The sequence below is a fragment of the Chelonia mydas genome, chromosome 14 (assembly GCF_015237465.2).
Source record: "Chelonia mydas isolate rCheMyd1 chromosome 14, rCheMyd1.pri.v2, whole genome shotgun sequence".
Lineage (NCBI taxonomy): Eukaryota > Metazoa > Chordata > Testudines > Cheloniidae > Chelonia > Chelonia mydas.
In genome coordinates, this window is record NC_051254.2 from 25426461 (window position 1) to 25453746 (window position 27286).

The 27286-nt window shown below is 46.6% G+C and overlaps 1 protein-coding gene across 13 annotated transcripts in view; it reads left to right on the top strand.

The window, feature by feature from the left end:
- The window catches only part of MYOCD (myocardin), a 473785-nt gene that overhangs the window by 396821 nt on the left and 49678 nt on the right, over positions 1-27286 (top strand). For 10 of the 13 annotated variants that reach the window (XM_037914277.2, XM_043527936.1, XM_037914278.2 and 7 more), the window contains 2 exons: positions 14265-14330; positions 20657-20712. In XM_037914277.2, the coding sequence (XP_037770205.1) occupies positions 14265-14330; positions 20657-20712 (122 nt within the window). Of the gene's footprint in view, positions 1-14264; positions 14331-18612; positions 18780-20656; positions 20713-27286 lie in introns of those variants that run through there. The other 3 variants (XM_043527942.1, XM_043527941.1, XM_043527943.1) reach the window with 2 other exon arrangements.

Here is a 27286-nt window from a genome sequence, read left to right on the forward strand (position 1 = left end):
TTTGTATTCAGAACATGGAAAAGTACAAAGCAATGACATTTCAAGTAGCATCATGCTAAGGAGGCTCCTTTGGAAGTGCCGTTATTATTCGGCTCCATTTCAGACTTCAGGGACGTTTCATTCTGGATACTACAAATTGCTGGCAGAAGCTGAAGGTTAATGAAGAGGAGAGCTGATCTGGACACCGCCTCCCCCGGTCAATGAATCATAGAAATATAGGGCTGGATGGGACCTTGAGAAGTCATAAAGTCCAGCCCCTTGTGCCGGGGCAGGACCAAATAAATCTAGACCATCCCTGACAGGTGTTTGTCCAACCTGTTCTTAAAAACCTCCACTGATGGGGTGTCACATCCACAGGATTGGTGCTGTGCCCCCAGCTTTGGTTCAGTCTCTTGGAGGAACCTCTTGAGTGTGCCAGACTCTCAATGGGTCTCACTCTTCCATCAGGGTAGGCCATGGCCTCACCACCTCCTAGAGCAAACCGCAGCAGCTCCAGTTCTCATGCTTCACACCGTCAGCTCTGGTCAGTGAGTCCAACTGAGATAGATCCCTGGTTGAGACTTGTACATGCTTCAGGGATTAATGCACCTCACCAAGCATTTGCAGGGACACTCAAAACAGTCGGGTCTATTAGTCAGCTGGAACACAGCACTGGAAGTCCTTAGGTTAGCATAGAGAAATGAAGGTTAAAGTGAAGCCCACGTCCATTATAGTTAGCCCAGAGCCCAGCCCAGCCCAGCTGTATTGAACCCCATGTTCAGGCTCTGTCACTCTCTCAATCTGACCTCCTTGGTCAGTTCCCAGGTGAGAGCATAGGCACGGGGCTGGAGCACCCATGGGAAAAAAATAGTGGATCCTCAGCACCCACTGGTGGCCCTGCTGATCAGCTCCTCCCCCTCCCTTCCAGCGCCTCCTACCTACTGGTGATCAGCTGTTCAGTGGCATGCAGGAGGCACTGGGGGGAGAAGCGGAGGAGCAGGGGCAGAAAAAGGCAGGGTGGGAAGAGGCGGGGTGGGGGTGGAGCCTTTGGGAAAGGGATGGAATGGGGTGAGGGCCTGTGGCAAAGCAGGGATCGAGCACCCCTGGGAAAATTAGAAAGTGAGAGCCCCGACTCCTGCCAGCCGCCAACTCGAATCCTTCCCACCTCACACCTCTCCAGTCCTTTGTTCTTGAGCTGTGGGGGAGGGGTTGCCCCACCTCTCTGCAGAGAGGTGGGGAATCCACCTCCCTCTGGGTTGCTGGTTGCTAGGTGTCAATATCCCTAGACTGGTTTTGTCATTGTCTTCTTGGATTCTCCATGAATATGGGGTTGGCGTTGGCCAGTCATTTCTAATGACCCATTCAGGGTCAGACAGCCAGGTGACATTCCAACCTATGTCTCTGATCCTGTCCTTTTTCTCCACACTGAGTAACAATGCACAGTGTAGGGGAAACCGAAGCGCACACACACTTCAGAAACATATTACAGAAAATTCTCACTTCATCACATGGGGATTCTACAACTTCCCCTGGAAGCGTATTCCAGTGCTTAACTACCCTTATAGTTAGAAAGTTTTTCCTGATCTCTAACCTAAATCTCCCTTGCTGCAGACTAAATCCATCACTTCTTCTCCTGACTTCAGTGGACATGGAGAACAGTTGGCCACCTTCCTCTTTGTAACAGCCCTTAACATATTTAAAGACTGATATCTGGTCCCCCCTCAGTCATCTTTTCTCAAAATTAAGCAATCCCAGTTTTTTTAACCTTTCATGGTCGAGGTTTTGTAAACCTTTTATCATGTTTGTTGCTCTCCTCTGGGCTCTCTCTAATTTGTCCACATCTTTCCTAAAGTGTGGCACCCAGAACTGGACACAGTACTTCAATGGAGGCCTCACCAGTGCCAAGTAGAGCAGGACAATTGCCTCTCATGTCTTACACACAACATGCCTGTTAATACACCCCGGAATGATCTTAGCTTTTTTGGCAACTGCATCACATTGTTGGGTCATGTTCAATTTGTGATCCACAGTAACCCACAGGCCCTTTTCAGCAGTACTACCGCCTTGCCAATTATTCCCTGTTTTGTAGTTGTGCATTTGATTTGTCCTTCCTAAGTGAAGTACTTTGCACTTCTCTTTATTGAATTTCATCTTGTTCAATTCGGACCAATTCTCCAATTTGTCAAGATCATTATGAATTTTAATCCTGTCTTCTAAAGTGCTTGCAAACCCTGCCCCCCCATTTGATGTCATCTGCAAATTTTATAAGTAAACTTTCCATGCCTTATCCAACTCATTAATGAAAATATTGATAAAGTACTGGTAGAGAAACAGTACTGAAGAGAAACAGTCAAATGAAAAGGAGTCCCATTTAATTACATCACATAAATGCAGACAATGAAATGTTGATAAATTTTATAAGTGCTTGTTTACAAGTACTAGAAGGCTAAATGCTAAGAAGTATGAACATGAGTGCCTGGTATTAAATTATGATATTGATATAATAGGCATCACAGAAACGTGATAGAACAATGATAATCAACAGGACATGGTAATACCGCGGTATGCAATATATAAGAATGACAGACTAGGTCATGCTGGTGAAGGAGTCTGGAAAAAAGCATACAGTCAAATATAGAAAAATCTTAAATGACTCAAACGGTACCATAGAATCTCTATGGATAGAAATTCCATGCTTGAATAGTAAGAGGATAGCAGCAGGAATATATTATCGATCACCTGACTAGGTTGGTGACAGTGACTGTGAAATGCTCGGGGATATTAAAGAGGTTACAAAAATAGAAAGCTCAATAATAATTGGGAATTTCAACTATCCCCATAGTGACTTGGTATTTGTCACCTTAGGATGAGATGCAGAAATAAAGTTGCTAGTCACCATTAATGACTGCTCCTCGGAGCAGCTAGTCCTGCAAATCACAAGAGAAGAGGCAATTCTTGATTTACTCCTAAGTGGAGCACAGCATCTGGTCCAAGAAGTGAATAAATCAGTAATAGTGACCATAATGTAATTAAATTTAATATCCTGTGGGAGATGGGGGTGTGACCAGGTGCTGAGGATGGACCACATTGAGAATGCCACACTTAGGGCAGATTGCAAGAATCAGGGCAGACAATCCCCCAAAACTGGTGGTTTATTCTATAATTAGATTCACCAAACCAGTATCAAAAGGGCTTCTGCAGGACTACACTGATTAACCAGAAGCCAAACACATTCCCCCTTTATTCATACCAGCCCTTGGTTCCCATACAGACAAACAGATTTAATATAGTGAGAGGTTATGGAAAACCCAGTTCACCCATATGTGAGGTTCCACTAATCCCAAAGGATCAGACACTTACCCCCAGGTCAATATGTATCTCAGATCTTACCCAAATACCATGCTGTCAGCCAATCCTTAGTAAACTAACTACAGATTTATTAAGAAAAGAAAAGAAAAGAGTTATTGAATGGTTAAAGAATCATATACATACAAGTGATTTTCAGTGTTCTTAGATCAGGATCATAGCAGTGATGGAATAGACTGCTTGTTTGCATAAGTCTCTCTGGTAACTTCCAAAAGCTTGGATGGTCCTCAGCAATGTTCCCTCTAATTTTTTCCATCCATGTGCAGAATAAATTTTGTTATGTGCACGGAAGTAATGTGCGGATGTATGCCTCCAGTAGAAACAAAAAACCTAGATATAATTTATATTTTTTAAAAGTTACCATAGGGATAATTACTCCAGCCAGGACAGGTTAGGCATTTTAGAACTCACTATTCAAAGAATTAAATTTAAGTGTAAGAGAGAAATAAAAATTATGAAATGCATAGATCAGTCCAAAAACTAAAATAATACACTTTGAAAGAATAAAATTACAGGAAGTACCAAGAAGTAACAACAATAATACAATGATGTATTGGGAGGTGAGTGTGAATGACTGTATGCATGTGAGAGAGACACAGAGACTGTGTGTGTGTGTGTGTGTGTGTGTGTGTGTGTGTGTGTGTGTGTGTGTGACACAGAGACAGTGTGTGTGCTGGCTTCTGGGGAAGTTTCTGAGAGACACTGTGCACTGTCTCTTTAAGGCACTCACTGAAAGCTCTCCTGCTCCTGAGCCATGTCCCCCCTCCCCCGCTCTGCAGAGATGGGGTACATGGGCATGGGGGAGGGGGAGAGACAGAGTGTGTGTGTGTGAGAGAGAGAAAGAGAGACAGAGACAGAGAATGTGTGTGCTGGCTGCTGGGGAAGTCTCTGAGAGACCATGCGCTGTCTCTTTAAGGCACTCACTCACCGCCTGGAAGGCTCCTTCAGACCTCAGACTACAGTGGCTCCGAGTCCTGATCCCTTTCCCCCCACACTTGCTCTGTGAAGGTGGGGACAGGGGCGGGGGGAGGGGGACACCCTGACATCAGCACCATCTCCCGCCAGCTCTGCACAGGCAGCAGGAGGGTCCTGGGAGCAGCTGCAGGAGCAATGTGGCTGCAAAGCAGCGGGGAGAGGGGCACCTGAACACATGCTGCCGGATGTGCGCGGCTCTGCTAGTCAAGTGCATAGCACTTGAATCCCTCCTGCGCGGCAGCCTGACCACGCAGCTTAGAGGGAACACAGGACCTCAGTCCATAGTTCAAAATGCTCCTTTTAGTTATAAATCCACAGTCCAGAGAATTGGAGCAGGAATGAGGCAAAATGGAGATGTCTCAGGTGTAGGGTGACCATATTTTCCAAAGGGAAAATGGGACACTGTGCAGCAAAAGCAAATGGGACAAATGCCCACTTTTGCCAAAAAAGTTGGGACAGCCAGGACAGGGCTTAAAAAAGGGAATGTCCGAGCCAAAATGGGACGTATGGTCACTTGACTCAGCTGTCTTTTATATCCTCTGCCATGTGCATGGAAAGTTACTGTCCCAAACAAAGCCCATAGCCCCGTGTATGGAAAGTTACTGACAAAGATGGAGTCCAAGGTAACATGTCCACATCACGTGCCGTACATGGTTTGCTGAATCACAGGTGGTGGACACTGGCTCCTCACTGTCTGCGGCATCCCCAGCAAAAGCCTACCTTTGACAGGATGAGATTCTTCAATGACCCACTGTGAGATTGGAGTGTCCTTAATAGGCCATCAACACATAGCTGGCTAGCCCTGATGTAAATCTATCTGGGGGGTGTCACTGAGGGATACAACATATGTTTGAGATATAGATACATAGCCAATATTCATAACTTCAGATACAAAGATGATACAAGCATAGAAACAGGATAATCATACCTAGCACTTCATAACTTTTCTATTGATACTTACATGACATACTTTGTACAAGATTTATGGAAATTGTGTACTATGGTAATAATAGTGTTATCAATGGTCACCTTTCTTATACACAGCATCACACCCCCAACACAAAATTGATGCAGGAAGCGGTGTCCAAGACATTGCTGAATACATCCTAGAAAATTTCCATTCTTGACTATGCATCATTACAGCTTCCAATCCAGTATTAGAAGTATCAGTGTGAAACAGAAATGGTTTATCATAATCATGTCTGACTAAAACAGGCTCTTTCTTTGTAAGGTTCATCATGGGAGGAACAATGTTACTGCACCCCTTTACAAACGTATTGCAATATTTGGCTATTCCATTAAAGGATTTCTTCAGCTGTTGTAACAGTCTCTACATATTTCATGTGACCTTGGCAGGAGTTCATGAAAGTTATCCATATAAGCTCTGGCAAGTTTTTGTAACCCATTTAACATCAACTCAATGTAGATATTAATGTTCTCCATAGTGTAGGTGTCTTGGCATTTAGCCATGAAAGCAATGAGATGGTGTGCCTCAGTTTCCCTTTTCATACAGCAGTTCAAGTTTGTAATGGCTTTTCTTCTGTGATAAGTTCTAAGATTGTTTACAGGTATCAGCTATAAATTATCATTACCATAAGGCTTTTTAACAAGTAGGGTGTTCTTATTCAATGAAACAGCATAATCATAAGGGTTTTTAACACAGAGTGTGTTCTCATGTACCATTCATAAGAACATAAGAATGGCCATATGGGGTCAGACCAAAGGTCCATCTAGCCCAGTATCCTGTCTTCCGACAGTGGCCAATGCCAGGTGCCCCAGAGGGAATGAACAGAGCAGGAAATCATTGAGTGATCCATTCCCTGTCTCCCATTCCAAGCTTCTGGCAAACAGAGTCTAGGGACACCACCCTGTGCATCCTGGCTAATAGCCATTGATGGATATATCCTCCATGACTTTATCTAGTTATTTTTCGAAGCCTGGTATAATCTTGGTCTTCACAACATCCTCTGGCAAAATGTTCCACAGGTTGACTGTGATTTCTGTGAAGAAATACTTCCTTTTGTTTGTTTTAAACTTCCTGCCTGTTAGTTTCATTTGGTGACCCCTAGTTATTGTGTTATGAGGAGTAAATAACACTTCCTTATTTACTTTCTCCTCACCAGTCATGATTTTATAGACCTCTATCATATCCCCTCTTAGTCATCTCTTTTCCAAGCTGAAAAGTCCCAGTCTTATTAATCTTTCCTCATACAGAGGCTGTTCCATACCCCTAATCATTTTTGTTGCCCTTTTCTGAACCTTTTCTAATTCCAGTATATCTTTTTTGAGAGGGGGGCAACCACATCTGCACGCAGTATTCAAAATGTGGGCTTGCCACCAACGGCTTTTCCCAAAGGTTATACACATTGTACATATTTACACAGTTTGACATCAACATCAAATGTATCCCAATGTTTAGCATTGATATTAAAACCAAATCTATTACAAGTGGGCATTTACAAGTATCTTTGTCATACCACACCTTTTTCTTAGACAGTTTGTCTCTGAGGACAGTTTGTTCAAAACCCTTTTTGAACTTTTGTATCTAGTTAGTCAAGAGATCCTCCTTCACTTCAGTGTTTTCCTTAGCATAGGCTTTTAGCTCAGTTCTATCTTTGGGGGGGTTGTATTTCAGGGTTTGGTGAGGTAATAATGTAAGGGAATTTTGCCTTCTTAGGGTTAATTTGTCTTTCTCGCCTTCAAGAACAATTCTTATGCCACCTCCCTTTTCTGGAGGGTTGAGCTCAGAGCTTTTTTGTTTAAACTAATCTACTTGCTGATTAAGTGTGTCCTTTCCTAGCAGCTCAATTTGCATAGACATGGACACCACGCTGTTTATTAGTTTTCAAATTCTTAGCCACTACCAAGTCAAAGACTGGTCTTAAAGAGACACAGTCAATTTTCACTAACATGTCAGAACTAAAGTGCTCTTGACTTTCAACTACAAATTTCTGCTTCCACTTGAAATCAGATGTGCATGAGCCCACTGGGCAACTACAGCACATACTCAAAGGATCCTGGGATGGCTGATTTGCTTGGAAAACACGGTAATCTAGCCTCCCTTCTGAAGCTGAAATATAGGCTGCATGCCTGGATGCACAGATGCTGAGGCATTGGTTTTCACTGCAGAGCTCGTGAGGGGGATTCCCACAACTGAGCCATTGCTTTTAGGTGACAAATCTGAGGAACTGTCCCAGATTGAAGTATTGATAGAGGACGTTTTGGAACAAATCAATACATTAAACCAGGACTAGATGGGATTCACCCAAGAGTTCTGAAGGAACTCAGATATGAAATTACACAACTACTAACTGTGGTGTGTAACCTGTCACTTAAATCAGCTTTTCTACCTGATGAGTGGGGATAGCTAATGTAATGCCATTTTTTTAAAAGGGCTCTGGAGGCGATCCTGGCAATTACAGGCCTGTAAGCCTAACTTCAGTAACAGGCAAAATTGGTTGAAACGATAGTAAAGAACAGAATTATCAAACACATAGATGAACACGATTTGTTGGGAAGAGTCAACATGGCTTTTGTAAAGGGAAATCATGCCTCACCAATCTATTATAATTCTCTGAGGAGGTCAGCAAGCGTGTGGACAAGGGTGACTCAGTGGATACAGTATACTTGGACTTTCAGAAAGCCTTTTACAAGGTCCCTCACCAAAGGTTCTTAAGCAAAGTAAGAAGTCATGGAATAAGAGGAAGGTTGTCTCATGGATCAGTAGTAACTGGTTGAAAGTTAAGAAACAAAGGGTAGGAATAAATGGCCAGTTTTCAGAATGGAGAGAAGTAGTGGGGTCCACTAAGGATCTGTACTGGGGGACCTGTGCCGTTCATCATATTCATACTTGATCTGGAAAAAGGGGTAAACAGTGAGGTGGCAACGTTTGTAGAAAATACTAAAGTACTCAAGATACTTAAGTCCAAAGCAGATTTTGAAGAGCTACAAAGGGATCTCACAGAACTGGGCGACTGGGCAACAAAATGGCAGATGAAATTCAATGTTGAAAAGGCAGAGCAACGCACATTGGAAAATGTAATCCTAACTATACATACAAAAGGAAGGGGTCTAAATTAGCTTTTACCAATCAAGAAAGAGATCTTGGAGTCACTGTGGACAGTTTTCTGAAAATATCCGACCAATATGCAGCAGCAGTCAAAAAAGTGAACAGAACGTTAGGAACCATTAGGAAAGAGGTAGATAATAAGACAGTAAATATCATAAACCCACTGTATAAATCCATGGTACGCCCACATCTTGAATACTGGGTGCAGTTCTGGTCACCCCATCTCAAAAAGGTATATTAGAATTAGAAAGGGTGCAGAGAAGGGCAAAAAAAAAAATCATTAGGGGTATGGAAAAGCTTCCATTTGAGAAGAGATTAAAAAGACTGGGACCATTCAGCTTAGAAAAGAGACGACTAAGGGGGGATATAATTGCAGTCTATAAAATCATGAATAGCGTGGAGAAAGTGAATAAATGTTATTTACCCCTTCACATAACATGAGAACCAGGGCCATCCAATGAAATTAACAGGCAGCAGGTTTAAAACAAAGAAAAGGCAGTATTTCTTCACAAAATGCACAGTCAACCTGTAGAACTTGTTGCCAGGGGATGTTGTGAAGGCCAAAAATATAACTGGGTTCAAAAAAAATTAGAGAAGTTCATGGAGGACAGGTCCATCAATGGCTATTAGCCAAGATGATCAGGGATGCAGCCCCATGCTCTGGTGTTCCCTTTGCCTCCAACTGCCAGATGCTTGGCCTGGGTGACAGAGAATGGATTATTCAATAATTGCTTTGTTCTCTTCATTCCCTCTGAAGCACCTGATCCTGGTCACTGTCGGAAGACAGGATACTGGTCTAGGTGGACCATTGGTCTGACTCAGTATAGCCATTCATATGTTCTTATGTTATGTTTGTATACTGAATAGTACCAGACCCAGAACTGACCCCTGCGGGACCCTGCTAGATATGCCCTCCCAGTTTGACAGCAAACCATTAATAACTACTTTTTGTGTACAGTTTTTCAATTAGTTGTGCACCCACCTTATAGTAATTTCAGCTAGACCGCATTTCCCTAGTTTTCTTATGAGAATGTCATGTGGAACTGTTCCAAAAGCCTTACTAAAATCAAGATATCACATCTACTGTTTCTCCCCTCTCCCCACACCATCCACTAGGCCATTAACCTGTCAAACAAGGAAATTAGGTTGGTCTGGCATGATTTTTGTGGAAGTTTGTGTGAGACTTTAGATGTCGAAAGTAGGATTCTAGGTCACCACAGAACTATATCATGTTTGTGGGCCTGGAGGGACAAAAGAAGTGGCACCAAGATAGGACAGACACTTCTGCCGGGCTAAGAGTTTAGCTGGAAAGATTAACAATATTGTTGGGTGGGTTAAGGGAACTACTGTTGTGGCTCCTTGTCTAGTTAGACAAGCCATTTACAACACAAACTTTTCTTCTCTACAAAGGAAAAAGGACACTAAACCATCTAAACTGCTACATGCCACAAGGAGCCACAACAGTAGTTCTCTTAACCCACCCAACAATATTGTTAATCTTTCCAGCTATACTCTTAGCCCAGCAGAAGAGTCTGTCCTATCTCGGGGCCTCTCCTTTTGTCCCTCCAGGCCCACGAACATGATACAGTTCTGTGGTGACCTAGAATCCTACTTTTGGCATGATTTGTTCTTGAAAAAAATATGCTGGCTTTTACTTATCACCCTATTATCCTCTAGGTGCTTACAGATTGATCGTTGAAGCATTTGTTCCAGGATCTTTCCAGATATTGAAGTTAGGCTGACTGGTCTATAATTCTCCAGGTCCTCTTTCTTCCCCTTTTTAAAGACAGCTCCTATGTTTGCCCTTCTCCAGTCCTCTGGGACTTCACCCATCCTCCATGAGTTCTCAAAGATAACTGCTAGTGAAAAGAAAAGGCGTACTTGTGGCACCTTAGAGACTAACAAATTTATTAGAGCATAAGCTTTTGTGAGCTACAGCTCACTTCATCGGATGCGTAGCTGTAGCTCAGGAAAGCTTATGATCTAATAAATTTGTTAGTCTCTAAGGTGCCACAAGTACTCCTTTTCTTTTTACGGATACAGACTAACATGGCTGATACTCTGAAAATGCTAGTGAGATTGCTTCAGATACTTCCTTAAGTACCCTAGAGTGAATTTCATCAGGCCCAGCCAACTTGAATACCTTCAACTTATCTAAATATTCTTTACCCTGTTATTTCCCTGTTTTTGCTTGTGTTCCTTCCCCCGGTTGTTAATATTAGGTTTGTTGGTATCTGGTGCCCATTAACCGTTTTAGTGAAAACTGAAGCAAAATGGGCATTAAACACCTCGGCCTTTTTGATATCAGTTGTTAGCTCTCCTTCCTGCTAAGCAGATAGCCTACATTTTCCTTTGTCTTCCTCTTGCTCCTATTATATTTAAAGAACCTCTTCTTATTGCCTTTAAGTCCCTGGCTAGATGTAAATCATTGTGTATCTTAGCCTTTCTGCTTTGTCCCTACACACTTGTGCTATTCTTTTGTACTCCTTCTTAGCAATTCATCCATGTTTCCACTTTTTGTAGGATTCCTTTTTGACATTCTGGCCATTGAAGGCCTCCTGAAGGAGCCATATTGGCCTCTTCTTTCCTGCTCATCGGGATAGTTTGCAGTTGTGTCTTTAATATTGTCTCCTTGAACGACTGCCAGCTCTCTGGAACTCCTGTTTTCCTTGGATGTTCTGCCCAGGGGACCTTATCTGTCAGTTCTCTGAGTTTGCTAAAGTCTTGGGGTGCTAAGGCTGGGGGTTCTGCTCTGGCTAGGGCCCTGTGAAAATGGAGGAATTTTTTTTAGAAAATTCACAGCAGTATCATGGGTAAAGTATCAAATTTCACAGAATATGCACAGAGTGCAGTTGGGGAAAGGTCACTGCTACAATCTTTCGCATAAAACTAGCCTCTGAGTCCCCCCAAACTAATCCTCTAACATGATGCTGCCACATGCTACAAACTGCACTGAGCATGAGACCTACACACATGGATGCCTGCTTCCACCTCCCCGCTGAGGCCACAGCTGCTCATGATCCAAGTGGCGGCAGCAGAGCTTGCTACTGTGCCTTTTTCTTCCCCACCAACACAACCTAAAATGGCAGACAGAAGGAACGCAACCAGATCACATGACCCTGGTCTCTTCATTTCATCTTGATTTTGTAAAAGTATTGGAAAATTTGTGGTATTGGGCTAATTTCACAATTTCCATGCAGTTCATGAAATTGTGATTTTCACAAGGCCTTGTCTATGGGCTCATCTCTAGTCAGGAGATGAGTATGCCATTATATTATGTCCGTGGAAATACACGTATCCCTGTTAAAATCTCTAACTCGGTGCTTAATTTGTGCCAGGGCTTGCCAGGGCTGAGCCCCCACACCTCTAGACTCGGCAGTTCATAGCCCAGCACCTCTGGGCTTGCTGCATCAGTGATGAATGTAAAAAAATTGCTCATGCCCCGGCACTTTGAGCCCTGGCCTCTTTCATTACAAATTAAGCACTGCTCTATCTACTGAATTTCTCCTAATGGAGAAAACTGTTCAAAAATCAGTATTCTGGCCTCAATGAAATGGAAAGGAGAGCAATCCTGGGCACACAGTTTCCTTTTTCTTTTAATTACATTTCTTCGAAAAACTGCGTGATAAATAACCAAAAGAGAGAGGGTGTCAAATGTATTACTATAGCCTGTCTAGGCAGTGCGACTGCAGTAGTAAGAGAATACACACTCTACCATGCAGTGCCTCACAGACACAATATACTATAACACATAGGCTCTATTACAAGGAGTGTGGAGGAGCCTCTCTCAGCAAATTGTAACTATGAACAGGGAGTTGGCACATCTGCTTTCATTGTCACAGAGAAGCCAATGTCTGCGCTGTTCAGTGACTGGTTCCTATCCGCCAGAGCTTTCGTTCCAAGAAGAAGTGCTACTAGTGATTGACATTTTATCTAAGTAGTCATTTCTTAAATGTACGGACCTAACCTCTCCTAACTACGTTATCTAGAGCCCCCCAGCAAACAGAGCCACATGTCGGCACCCAGGGCAAAACGTCATGGAAAAAGAAATCATGCAGCTAAAGCCCCATGGGGGTGAGTGTGGCGAGGGTTGTATTCACATCTAAGGGACGGGTTAGCAGCAGCACAGTGCCACATGGAGCTTCAGGGTTTCTGAGGTGCTTCCACCTTCAATCTAAGGCCAAACCCCAGATCCCACGTATGACCTCAACTGTGTGAGTTGAGCTTGCAATCCCCTGGGATAGTCCTGGGGCCATTCCAGTGCCATGAAATCTTGAGATGATTCAGGCAAAAGGTCATCTCTGTGAACACTGAAATAGCCAAGTGCCACCAGCTTACACCGCTCCAATGCCACTGTAACATGAAATTCCAGCCGCCCCAGAAGGGCCTGTGCCGGGCAGCAGGGCAGGCAATGCACTAGCACCAGCCCCAGCTCTATCCTGCCAGATGTACACACTGTGTTAGATCTAGGCTTGGGGTTGGAGACCTGCATTTTAGGTTGGCTCAGATATCACAGCTACAGCTTGGTTGTTCCCTTTGGCCCACCTTGTGCTGAGCACTCGGCTGGCATCAACTGGGCCAAGACTAGCTCAGCAGCAGCTTCCAGCCAGGTTTCAGTAACACATAATAGATGTTTTAATGCTACTGACCTTGTGTTAGACACCATGAACTGAAGGACAGGCTCCATCTCCCGTGTGTGCAGCAGGTGAGACCAAAGTCCTCCACCCTGCTGACTCACACCCCTGCTCACTCAAATGGGGTCAAGGACCCAGACCTCCACAGCTCTCAGTCTCTACATGCCCAACATATAGCAATCCTGTGCTGCTTCGTGGCCACCATATGGTGCCCATCATGAGGACACTGACACAGGTGCCAAAATAATGACTTCCAGGGGAGGCCAGAGGACTGTCTGCACCCTCCATGCCAACAGAACCCCCCACATCACAACAACTTCCGCCCGAAGCAGAAAGCCTAGCCCCCTCATAATCCTCCTCTCCATCTGCCCCTGCCCCCAGTATGGGGCTCTCACATATCCCACCTCAGCACAGCAGACACAAAGAACCCATGTTATTTAGGTTCAGTGTTTCCGGGAGAGGTTCGGTGTGGCTGAAAGCTCTCACACCGCTCCAGGAATTGCCGTGCACTTTGGTTTCATTCTGGGTTTTTTGGTTGCCCTGAAGCAGCACGTCCCAAACTACTGAACGCTGACCCACCTTCAGGAAAATGAAAACAATCACACCCCATGCAAGGCCTCCATGTGTGGTTAAAAGTCTCCCCTTCTTAATGGATGCTCCCTTTGTGTCCCCCTGGCCAGTCCCTGACATGCCTCCAGCATGCCCTGCGCTATGGGAAGCACTAGGACAGACCCTTCCATTCCTTTCGGAAATGCTGGGATGGGTAGTGAAATAGCCAGCAATGGTGACATTACAAAGTGTAATGAGCCAACCCCATTTTACTGAATGAGGTAGCTCAGAGCTCTGTTTCAGGTTCTCTGAATTTTAAATTGTTGCCCATTTGGAAGGTTTTCTTTCAAGCTGTGAGTGCTCTTTTTAAATGAAATTTGAGACTGGAGAACAGTGAAGAGGCCCTGTCTGTGTCCTCTCTCACCTGCTGGTCCTTCTGCCCTTCAGTCCGGGAACGCTGCCCTACAGACACAGGTATTGAATAAAACAGGATCACAGTGATGTCTCAGCACCTGCTTTGCAGGAACTCCCTTGCTAATTTTCAGGAACACCCCTCCCCTCAGGGGATTCCTCTCTCAGTGACAGAAAGGCGTTGGGCTTGTTGCTGAAAGCTCTCTCCTGGGGCTGTTCGCAGAAAGTTACTTGCTTCAGGAAAAAGTTTGCATCTCTTTCTGACGCTCTTTCTCTAACAGTTTTACAGTTACGGCTTCAGCAGAGAAGAACCCGTGAGCAGCTGGCAGACCAGGGCATCATGCCACGTGAGTACCTCACCTACCACTCTCTGTGCCACATGCATCACAGAGCTAGAGCACAGCCACCAGTAGTTCCTGCAGATGCTGCATTTGCCTCCTGATGCTTATACGTAGCTGCTCTCCAGCACCCCCCGCATGGCTGGGTTTCACTCTCACCCCTGGTTAGCAGGTTGGGCTCTGGGGAGGACGCTGCTACCTCCACGCTGCTCTAGCTGGCATTTGAGCACTATGTTTGGATATCTGTTATGTGGGTTATAATGCAGAGGCCTCCTATGGATGTCAGTGGTGCTGCCCCGATTTACACTGGCTGAGGATCTGGCCTGCTAGCCATCATCCTTAGCAGAGTTTTAGTCCCACTCTCTTGTGTATTGCAGGTCACTCTCCTGTTCTGTTCAAAATCTCTATTGTAGGTTAGCACAGGCCTGTCTGGGCCAAGCAGTTTGCTGCATGGTCAGAGCAGGAGTCTGATAACACATCTGAACCTGCAAAGTGCTGGGTCTCTCCTGGGGGTGCTCATCACCTGGCAGGTTCGGGCCCAGAGGCAGGAAACAGGCTGGCAAACCAACAGCAAGCTGCTGGGAGCTGTCTGGGATTTTCTGCTGGAATGAATTTCCCTGGAGAGGGGAGAGGGGGTGAAAGTGATCATGATTTTTCTCCACATCTCAAGCGGTTTATGGCCTGGTGGTGGCCAGAGTCTCCCTGTCACAGGGCAGTGCCATGCAGTTAAGGCTGCACAGCTTGCTGTTTTATGTCAAAGAGGCGTTTAAACGAGTGTGCTAGTTCCCCCGACCATGAGTCAGCAGGGACTGTGCTACCTCGTGGGATTCATACCCAGCCCTTTTCCCAGGCACAGCCAGAACTCCCCAGCAGGTGCGTAGCCAGAGGCCAGCTGGCAGCCATGCTGAGTCAGTGCATCTCCTGGGGGCCACACCTGCTCCGCATCCCCTGGCCCCTGGATGAGTGGAGCACACATGTGGCTGTGCCCTGTTCAGATCCCCCTACCTCCTAAGCAGATTTCCCTCTCCAGGGCTCTGCAGCCGCTCGTTCAGTTGGTGGGATCCAGCCCAGCCCAGCACTGGCTATAGCCTAATGTTTCAGAAAGCCAAAGCCAAACCCAGCAGCACTGTGCTAGCATATGAGAGCCAGGAAGGGCAAGAATGAAACCGGCCTGCCTGCTGCACCTGCACTGCCTAGCTGCATGAAGCCAGCAAGTGGCAACAAGGGGGCCAGTCAGCTAGATCTCAGACTTCCCTTCTGTCTTGTTAACTGACACATTTCATCCTAGTCTAGAACAGCCCTCCATTTACAGGAGCTATAATGTTAGCAGTAACCCAGGTCAAGCATTTGTCCCTATACAATTTGTCTCCTCACTGCCCCTTTAGAATAATTGCTAAGGACTACAAATTTGCAAGGCCTAATCCACTTCTTACTTGCTCCTTTCTTTCTCTGTTATTGGCTATTGTACTTTATAATATGGACTCCCTTAAGGACTGTGCTGTTCAAACAGCTCTTAAACCCAGAGGATAGCAGTATGGTCTCTGCTCTCCAGTAACAAGACATTTCAGTAACAGTATGTCTGTAGCATTCCATTCAACACCTGGACTATCTCTCCCACCATCTTTCTAATTCTCTTGCTTTCATGAGTCTGTTATCAGTGTTAGCAATAGAAGGCTAATCAGTGTAGTACTACCACCCTCAAGCATGCAAAAATCATGAGTCAGGCCCCAAATTATGAGATTGTCATAAAAACCGTGAGATTTTACAACATAATAAATTTTGAGTTCTTTTGATTTGCATTCTGGGTTTTGAGCCTATTGGGTTCATACTTTCAAGCTTTTCTCTGCAAACAGGAAGTCTAGACATTTATTTTTTTTAATTTTTAATGTAAATTGAGATTCTTATATAAATCCAAGAGCCTGGGGCTTTAAGAAAAACACCAAATATTGGCAGACTTATGATAGAACTGCAAGAGCTGGTGACAGTGTCAGATTTCTGTGCCACCTCTAACATCTCCTGTTAGATGACAGGCCCACATTTTAAAAGGGGCACACTCAAGATGAGTGTGCAAAAAGTCCCATTGCATGCGCATAAACTGGAGTTCTTGAATGTAAAGGTCTGAGCAGTTGGAAATCCCCCGATGGCGTGACGACATGGGGCGCGTGCGCTTTTAGAAATGGGGACCTAACGCTTTCTAAAGAATCCCTGCATTGCGCACGGCTCAGAAATGCACAGCAGAGGCACTGGCACTAGTGCAGAAACCTCAAAGCCCTTTTCCTATTGCTTACAGCTTTGCCACACTCTCACCTTTTGGGCTGGCATTTTGCAGGCCTCTGTCCAAGGGGGCCATGTGGAGAGAGACTAAGCACAAATGGTTCACTCGTTTTTGAGAATGAAGACAAAAAAATACTCTTTTGCCATTATACAAATGTGCACATTTCTTAACAGCACTATCATGTCACAAGGAAGGATAGAAACTAGACATTTAACACAGGGATTGTTGCTACATCTCACAGGTGCCTTTCAATAGTCCAGCTCGCAGGGGGTATAAAAGCATGCTTTGTGCATGCACAGTCAATGTGTCCTAACAACAAGGGTCTGTTCCTAATGGTGTCCCCATGTTCTGCTGGCACTGAGCATACATATATAAGCTGAGTTCTTGAAGGTGCACATGGACTGGAACCTCATTCCATACACTGAGGTGAGTATGGAATGAGGTGGAGTTGCTGTAATGCACAAAGTACATAGTACAAAGTACAATATATCAAAAAGAGCTGTTCTGTAAACCTGGGTGTCATGATTTTAAAGCTTGAGATCCCAAAAGTCACCAGGGCTGGATATGATTGTTTTATACAGTATATTAGAAAGCTACTCTATGAGGTACAGCAGCCTTAAGGAGTCACGAGATATCAGATCTTAATCATGAAACTGGTCCAAGAGCGGACACTGTCCATTGGATTTTGGACAAGGGTAATTTAAAATCCCTCCGCCAGATTTTCTGCTGGCATAATTCTATTGCAGAGAATTTAGCCTCCTCTTTATAACTGATCCATTTCTAGATTTCCACCCACAGAGGCCAGAGAGACAGATTAATATTCACAATAATAGAAAATCAGTGGGTCAAAGTGTTGAGCAATCCCTTCTGGATACCAGTGAGTTACGAATGTTCTCAACAGCACTTGGAGGTGCTGAACACTACAATGTTCTGTAACCATTTACTGAAAGTGAAAGCCTCAGACAAATAATACAGAATGCACCAAGCTAAAGCATCTTAGATAGCGTGCAGCAGGAGTGTCCCATGTGGCAGCTGAGTTCGCCCCAACAGTGGGAACAGCCTGATGCTGGGAAAGGTCAGTCTGTGATCAGTTCCAAATGGAATGGCTAAAGCAGTCAGAGAGGCAAAGGCAAGGACCAGCCTTGCACAGCCTATGGGGTAGACTGTGACTGAAGAGAGAGGAAGGCTTTGCAGACATGCCCGTCTCTTCTCCCCCGGGAGAGATGGGTGACTGCCTTAAGTGAGAATGGCACAAGCTCCAATCTCAACCTCGCTCAGCTAATGGAGTCACACAGGGCAGAACTTGTGAAAGTAAGCAGAGAATCAGGCTCAGTGAAGTCAATGGAGGAACTCTGGATTTGCACTAAAGTAACTGAGCCAAACGTGCCCTGTTAGTGAATGGGAGGACCAAAACAACAGGATATGTTATTGAACGTCTCATCCAGATGCAATTTTATTGGCTTGATGAAAATGTTTTAGGCCTGATTTACTGGGCAAATTCACTCTGTGGAACTGCTGGGAAGCATTTGCCATAAAGTCAGGAGTATCGCTAACTGTCTATATTTCATGATCCACAAAGGGGCAGATTGTGTGGGTATGTGCCCAGACAGGGAAGAGTGTGCAAGGAGTCCTTCCCTAGCAATCCTGCGCAGGGGCCAGCCACAATCTGCAAGTCAGACTCTGCTAGCTGACCCAAAATGGGCTGGGACTAGCCATTCACTGCACCTGGTGGTGGACCAGCTGCTGCTGCAGAGATTGATTCCCAGGATCCCCAGTAGAATTTTGGCCTAATTCATGCTGGGCTCCTGCTACACAGAGGCTCCTCCTCATCCTCCCAAACACAGGACTGTGCCTTAAAGGCAAAATCTAGTCCTAAAATTGGCGTGTCAAGTGCAGCAGCTTCGTCCATTTTCTGCAAAGCCACCTGCACTTCCAAACTGGTGAATCCCGTCACAGATCTATCCTGATGTGTTGTCTGAAGAACTGGTGCTAGCAATACCTTTATTTGTTTTGCAGACTAATACAAGCTGCAGCATCCACATAATTCCTCCAAAATCTTGGTAAATGACTAAATTCTGCAACACTTTCATTATGAATAGCATGAAATGAAGTTTGAGCTGGTCAATTCCTGCCCACAGAAACCTCATAACACTAGGACTTCGTAGTGAACTGGGCTATAAAAAGTAACGTCCCTTACTTACTTCATTTTTTTTTTCGTGCGCTCCTTTTATTTTGCTTTTAACTAAAACAGCTGTCACCTCATGGCTGCTCACCAAAGCATGGCACAATCATACAAGCATGTCTGTCTGTCTGCTCTTGAAATGTTGGAAGCAAGAAAAGGTTCCCTGCCCCTTTGTACTTTGGTGTGATCCATCCTACTTATTCACTGGATCATCCCCTTCCACCAGCCAATCCACCCAAAATTCCCCTTGGCCTCCTTTCCCTTCCCCTACATGTTTATTTGTGCTGCCTGAGCTCCCCATTTACTCCCACATTTCTGGAGTGTAGACTGGCCGCTAGTTTCTGAGCCCTGTGCAAAATGAATTTCTAACCCCTTTTTTCATTCCTCTCAAGGATCAAGCAGTAAGTTAGCTAAATAAATGGTGCCAAACAAAACAGACCCCTGAACTCCTCACTTTAGAATGTCCCCTCCATTCAATGCAGGAACCCAAGGAGAGGTTTGAGTCTTTTTCTTTTCTTGCCAGAGAAGAAATTCCCTGGAGACCGAAAAAAGACTGAGTCTTTCCTACAGATTTCAAATGCAGAACCAAATTCTGCTCTCATTTACACCCTGTAAATGGGGAATACTGTGACAGGGAGCAAACTGGGGCCTTGCTTTTGTTCACAGCCTTTATTTCTACACTTTGGAAACCATGGTTTTCAGCCAGAAATATAAATAAGTTATAGCTGAGCTTTAACATAAAGTTCCAGGTATTGACATTAGAAGCTTTGAACAGCACTGGAAACAGACTCTTTACACTCAGCTCTTGGAAGTTGTTACTGAGATGATACTAAAGAACTTATAGTCGATTGGTATTTTGAAGTACCCAGGAATAACAAAGAGTGGAATTCAGAAATTACCCAGATTTTCAACCCACAAACTGTATGTAATCCCTAGAGAGCTGTGGGCCTTAGCATGTGCCACAGAGACCCTCACCAACCAGGCTGGCCTCCCCTGCATGATATAATATTCTGAAGAGGGTGAAGAGAATTGCACAGACGCCCTTCTCTTGGAAACCCTCTCTGGGGAAAACCAAACACCTTCAGGAAAAGTGTTTGAAAGTGGTGGCCAGGGCAGCCTGCTGACTTTTGCTCCCAGGCTGGGTCATGTGCCCACTTAGCACTCCCCAAACCCACAGTTCAATTGCCCAGCACCTTTCACAGGGGAACGGAGAAAAGTGTTGGAGAGCCAGGAAGGCTGCTTGAGGGCAGGAGCTGCAGAGAAGGGGATTATGTAAATGAATAGAGAAGAGGTTGGTGTGCAGTAAGTAGAGAAACTGGGGAGGAGAGCAGAGAACTAAAACTTCTGAGTCCTGTGTTTAATATACACTTGCAACCAAAGTGAAGAATGATGAGATCCCTTTGTTTTTTCACGTTCTTTGGACTTGGCCTCACAGTTTGAGTCACTTGCAGGCCCACCTGCTGACCGAGTCCTTTAAGGAGGTCTCCTCTCTTCTGGGCACTGACACTTTGCTTTCTCCTCCCCACTCTGTTCTGAGGCCTCCTGGTGCTGTAACCCACCTAGAGCTCTCCAGGGAAGAGCCTCCCCTGGAAGAGGAAGTGTCCTGTTGAGCGCTGAGTTGCACAGCCTGCACCACCTCTCTGCCCGTGTGGCTTCTGCTCTCCCTTTGCTCTCCATCCCCTCTGCTCTCCTGCCACGGCCTGGTTGAGCCACTGGGATTTCCCATAGCTTTTCTGAGTTTTGAGTTACCTCAATAAAGAGATCGGCTCATTTGTGTTGCTATTTTTATCACACTTGTTAAAATTCTATTGCTGAGTATTCTGGTGGCTGTTTGCTCCCTCCCTTGTGCTGATTGTGCCTCTGTGTTTCGTATTGCAGCACTGAAAAGCCCATCTGCATTCCATGAACAAAGGAAAAACCTGGAGAGAGCCAAGGTAACTTCTTGCACACATTTGAATGAATGAATTTGTGTATTATCCTCCAAGTCTGGGCAGGCTGCTGGAGACAGGCAGGGAGTTTGCATAAAAGCAACATTATAATCGTTGAGCCTAATATCCTGCTTCCACTGACATTAACGCAGCTTCATTTACAGCAAGTGTCTTCTTTCCTGTCTGCGATGTGGACCTCAGCTGCATATTGCCCATGTGAAATGAGTGCAGACTATATCAAATGCAGGAGAGATCCGGGGGTAGAGAGAAACAAGATGTGGATCGTAGAGATCTTCCAGAGTGGAAGAGAGAGATCCCTGAGGAAGATCACAGGCACCCCCAGTGTGGAACTTCAGACAAAACTCCCAACAGTCTACCTTTCATTTGCAGACATTTGCATGAATTGAATCAGGCCTTGCCTGGACCGCTACTGCCATCAATGTACTTACACCAGTGCAACAAATAGTGTGGACAGGCAACACTGCTATTTGCACCTCTGGCATTTACTTCGCTTAAACCCTGTAACAAACTCCACCAGTGCAAACAGTGACGTTGCCTGCTGAGAGCATGGTTCGCATGAGCAGGGGAATGTGGGGGCGGGAGGCAGGCTGAGGGGGCAGGGGAATGTGGGGGCAGGTTTAGGAGGCAGGGGAATGTGGGGGGCAGGAGGCAGGCTGAGGGGGCAGGGGGATGTGGGGGCAGTGTTAGGCAGGGGACTGTGGGGGGCAGGGCAATGTGGGGGCAGGAGGCAGGCTGAGGGGGCAGGGGAATGTGGGGGCAGGATTAGGGGGCAGGAGAATGTGGGGGCAGGAGGCAGGCTGTGGAGGCAGGATTAGGGAGCAGGGGAATGTGGGGGCGGGAGGCAGGCTGAGGGGGGCAGGAGAATGTGGGGGCATGATTGGGGCAGGGGAATGTGGGGGCAGGAGGCAGACTGAGGGGGCAGGGGAATGTAGGGGCAGGATTAGGGGGCAGGGGAATGTGGGGTGGGAGGCCAGCTGAGAGGGCAGGTGAATATGGGAGCAGGAGGCAGGCTGAGGGGGCAGGTAAATGTGGGGGCAGGAGGCAGGATGAGGGGGCAGCGGAATGTGGGGGCAGGAGGCAGGCTGAGGGGGCAGGTAAATGTGGGGGCAGGAGGCAGGCTGAGGGGGCAGGGGAATGTGGGGGCAGGAGGCAGGCTGAGGGGGCAGGGGGATGTGGGGCAGGGTAAGGGGGCAGGGGAATGTGGGGGGCAGGAGGCAGGCTGTGGGGGCATGATTGGGGGCAGGGGAATGTGGGGGGCAGGAGGCAGGCTGAGGGTTGTGTAGGGAAATGGGGAAAGCGTAAGATACACCAAGTGGGTGTGAGGGGAATGTGGGAAACAAGAGAATGAGGGGATTGTGGGGGATAGGAGGGGCATGAGGCATACTGATAGGGTTGGGAGGAAAGTGGGGGGCAGACAGGGGGGTGCAAGGGATGTGGGGGGCAGAGAGAGAGTATGTGATGGGTAGAAGATTTAGGAGACAAGCAGGGAAATATGGCTGGCAAATAAATGTGGGGGCCAGCAAACTATGGTGAAACTATGGAGGGAGAATTCAAGTGAGGCAGCCAGCTATCATGTCCAGCTAGGGAGGGGACAGAGGGGGATGGAGTGGCAGCTTGGGAAGGGGTAGTGGATAGGGTTGTCAGGCAACCGGTTTTTTACCAGAAAGCCCAGTCGAAAAGGGACCCTGGCCACTAAAAGTGCGGTTGGCAGCGCAGCGGGGCTAAGGAGGGCTCCCTGGCTCCACGCAGCTCCCGGCAGTGGCCGGCATGTTCAGCGCCTAGGCGCACGGGTGGTCAGGGCATCTCCACGGGTGGCCAGGGCCCCAGTGCCCTGCCCTGAGCGCCGGCTCCACAGCTCCCATTAGCCAGCAACCACAGTCAATGAGAGTTGCAGGGTGCGGGGGTCGCCTGTGGGTATGGGCAGCGCACAGAGCCCCCTGGTCCCTTCGTCTAGGAGCCAGACAATCCGACCACTTCTGAGAACCGCCTGAAATAAGCACCACCCGGCCGGAGCCTGCACCCTGAACCTCGAACCCCCTGCCCCAGGTCGGAACCTCCTCCTGCACCCTAACTCCCACCCAGACCCCGCACCCCAACCTCCTGCCCCAGCTCTGAGCCCCCTCCCACACAAACTCGCTCCCGGAGCCCTCACCCCGTACCCACTCCTGCACTCCAAACCGCTCGTCCTCTGCCCGGAGCTCCCTCCTGCACCCCAAACACCTTATGCCCAGCCCCACCCCAGAGCCCACACCGCCAGCAAGAGCCCTTACCCCCTCCTGCACCCCATCCCCCTGCCCAAGCCCAGTGAAAGTGAGTGAGGGTGCGGGAGAGCGAGCAAGGGAGTGAGGGGGGATGGAGTGAACGGGGGCAGGGCCTCGGGGAAGGGGCGTGGCAAGGGTGTTCAGTTTTTGCGATTAGAAAGTTGGTAGCCCTAGTAGTGGACCACCCCCCCTTATAGCTGGTTGAAGCATGAATTTTGGCCTTGCAATGATCCCACACAAATTAGGAGCAGCCAACTTCGCCCAATGGTGAAAAAAAAAGGTGATTTCTTGGTGACAGAATTTAAATCTCATGATTTTTGAATGCTCAGGTAGTTATATTGGAAACCCCCAGTGCATTAATCTACACACAGAGCACCCTATAAATAAAGTAATAGGCTGTCCCTGCTCTGCACTTCCTTAGTGCTGGGCTCCATGTCACCCTGTACAGGGGGAGGGGCATTGAGGAGAGTGGGACAGATAGGAGTCCCTTCTCGCAGGTGTGCTGGGGCCAGGAGGGAGTTTCTTTACTCAAGGACCCTCCCCCTTTGCAGGCAATGCTGGCAGCTGTAGAAGAGGCCCTGCAGAGCCAGCTGGGGAGGATCCCCACCCCATCCTAAAGAGCTCTGTCTGCTCCATGAGCTGTGGGAGGAAGATGCCCATCAGCAGCGGCAGCACCTCCCATGGGGAAGTTCACCCCAGGAATGGGGCAACAGGAAAGGACCTCAGGAGCCCCCCAAAACGCCTGCAGGGTAAACCCAAAGAGTTGACAGCCCTGAATCATAGTGATCCCCAGGGTAGAGGAGAGCTCAGTGGGGTAGATCACAGAGATCCCAGTGGGAAGAAGAGCTCTCTGGGGTGAATCACAGAGATCCCTAGGTTGGAGAAGAGCTCAGTGCGGTGGATCACAGAGATTCCAGGGTGGAGGAGCGCTCTGTGGGATGGCTCATAGAGATCCCAGGGTGGAGGAGAGCTCAGTGGGTGAATCGTAGAGCTCCCCAAGACACAGGAGAGCTCAGTGGGGTGGATCACAGAGATCCCCAGTGGGGAGGAGAGCTCTGTGGGGTGGATCACAGAGATCCCCGGGGTGGAGGAGTGTTCTGTGGGGTGGATCACAGAGATCCTCGGGGTGGAGGAGAGTTCTGTGGGGTGGATCACAGAGATCTGTGGAGTAAAGAACAGAGGTCCACAGGGTGACTCAGAGAGCTCTGAGGGGTAGAGGAAAGATGCATCGGCCAGATCAGGAAGACTCTTACACCTGAGGAAGGGGATCAGAATCCTGCATTCGTACAAGGGCTGACAGTGATCTATGGGACAGGTTCATGCCTTCCAGTAGATGAACAGCCCTCCTGGCTTCTGATTCAGCCACTGAACTCGCAGAATGGAGCCCTAAACAAGTGTCCAGGGCGGAATTGAAATGCCCTTTGTCATCTGCAGTGAGTAGTCCCCAAGCAAGTCATACTTGTCATCACATAGCAAAAGCCTGACCTTTGGCTTTGCAGCATGCCCCAGGGTCCGCTGGGATATTGCAAAGCCTCTCAGGCAGTTAAGTACCTCCCGGGAATGTGCTCTGCTCACGCTGGCACCAGCTATCTAGCCCAACTCAGGCACCTCTCAATACTGCTTATGGCAGAGATAAGATAAGTGGCCATTTCCAGAAAAGTCTGAAAATGCCTGTGGCTAGATCACTTTTGGGGGAACTATGTCAGCTTTCCAAACCCCCTACATTACACACTGGCCAGCCCCAGCTAAACCTAGGGTATGGCCACATCTCGAGCAGGGGGGTGAGTCACAGCTCAAGAAGACATACTTGCACTAGCTCAGAACAAGGTAGTGTACTAAAAATAGAGAGCAGCAGCGGTGGCGTGAGCCACAGGAGGGGCTAGTCATGCCACCCGAGACCATAGGCATGAACTCCAGGTGGGTAGCCCCTCCCACCATGGATGCTGCCATGACTACACTATTTTTAGCATGCTAGCTCAGTCAGAGCTAGTGTGAGTGTCTCCACCAGCTGGCAATCACACCCACAGCTCAAAGTGTAAACATACCTAGGAGGGTCTCCAGGGTTCACATAGCTATCCTGTTTGCCAGTTCAGAAAGCACACAGTCCAAGACAACAGGTTAGAAAAATACATGCAGCAAGGAATAAGATACCCTTCAGTGCTGACAATAGACAACAAACCTCTGATCTGCTGATATATCAAGCACATTGCATTGATTCCATTGCATCAATCCAAGATTAGCTAATCCAAAACTATCCCAATGTTCTCATTTGGTCTTTGAGTATGTTTTTCTTCATCCTCATTTCTTTCCCCATATCATATTTATTAATAGTTGGTTCATGATGCATACAGAGCAATAATAGTAGCATGGCTATCTTAAGAGGGAAATACCTTGTTTTACATGATTGGCTCTCCGTGATTTCTAATGGAATATAGTAATTCATTCAGTTACTCTATGAGAGATTTGTTTGCAGCTAGTTGTACAGGCACTTTATGTGAAGAAGTTAACTTGAAACATTTGGGAGTATTCTTGTGAACTAACATATTCTAGGTACTTGCCCTTTGTCTCCTGCAATCATAAATGACTAATGTAAGAAACAAAACACCCCTATGAAAAATTAGTATGTTTAGGAAATTTCAAGCAATTTAAAGTATCCTTGAAGTATCGTATATTTTATTGTTCAAGTATACATTAATGTCTCTCTGTCTCGCCGTTCAAAGGCTTCCATTGGCTGCTTGCCTGGGGGAAGAGCAAAGGATTATGAGTGAGATGCCCAAAAATGTCTTTGTTCTCAGAGCATGCTAAAGAGCACAATGCATGACAAAAATATACTCCTGTTTATAGGGGTGCCCTTTGTTTAGGGCAGTAACCAGTGAATTTCAGAAGGATTGCTGGGTCCTTTCAGATAAGCAGCCAATGACATTTTGGTTGCTTATCTGAATCTTCTCCAAATTCCATGCTCTACAAACTTGGTCTGAAATCTGATAATAACGGGTTGTTTTGTGTGTCCCAATATTTTCAGCTTCCCCTGATGCTAAACATATCATGATAACAGCATCTCCTGCCTTTGTGCCCCTGGGCCACTTCTCCTCCTACTTAGAACCAGGAAGGGCTGAGAAGAGCCAGAACTACAATAAATGTTAAAGTTAATGCACAGTGGACTAGATGGTCCAAGGGGTTGTTGACAGACCTCTATGTTAGTGATTCGAGTCTCGCTTGAGTCAGGAAACTATCTGATGGCTGTTTGGTAGCCTATAATGTGAAATTAATTTAATTAAATTAATCCAGCACCTCCAGATATGTTATTCCAAAGGTCTTTCAGAGCACAGGATCTCACAGAACTATACACACAGTTTAAGTGGTGTCACTGTGTCACTACACACTGTGTGTATAGTGACACCACTTAAACAAATCAAGGCACCAGGGAAACATGGACACATAGGAATGCTATACAGGATTGGATCTGCCACCCATCTAGTCTGATATGTTTTCTCTCGCAGTGGCCAGTATTGGATGCTTCAGAGGAAGGACAATTATGGAATAAATTACACAGGGGAAGTTTCTTCCTAACATCAGACAGTTTGTGCTCTGAAGCATGAAGGCATAACAGGAGGTTAACACAAATCACAGAGTGGGGAATGGGGGAGACAGAATGGCAAAACTAATAGGATTTTCCAAATTCTTAGCCAGTCAGGAGCAGTAAACTCAAATTGGCACCTGTCTAGCTGTGATCAGCTTGCAGTTTACTGCATCCATTATGGAAGAGGTAAGTTTTGAGGAGGGACTTGGTGATGGATTTATACAATTTGACTAAGGGATTCCTCCATGCATCACAGGTAGCATGGGAGAAATCATGGGGAGGTAATATGATTAGTCACATCTTTGAAGTATTATGTCATTACGTGGGTACCACAGTTACATTTCTCCAATGTAATGTAACTGGGTGTTCTCATTACTCATATAATGCCTCGTCCGTTTTGGAGTCCTCTTTTGGAAGCTTTTGCAGTCAGCAATATCTGCACCTGTATTGCCCCTCTCTGGCCCACCACAGACACCCACTTTTAGGCTCCCAGCTCCTCAGCCATTACTTCTCCTGGGCAGAGACCCACATCTCTCTCCCTCCTAACTGGGGGTTTTCCAACTGCACAGTTCCCTGCCTTCATCATGAGTTCCCCAGCAAGTCAGGTGGCCTAGGCAGGCCAGCTTTGCTTTCCTTTCTCAGAGGCTATAAACAGCATAATTGCCCCAGTTAAAAGTCACTGTACAGCCCTTTCTAAGCAAGCACATTTCTTCCTAAG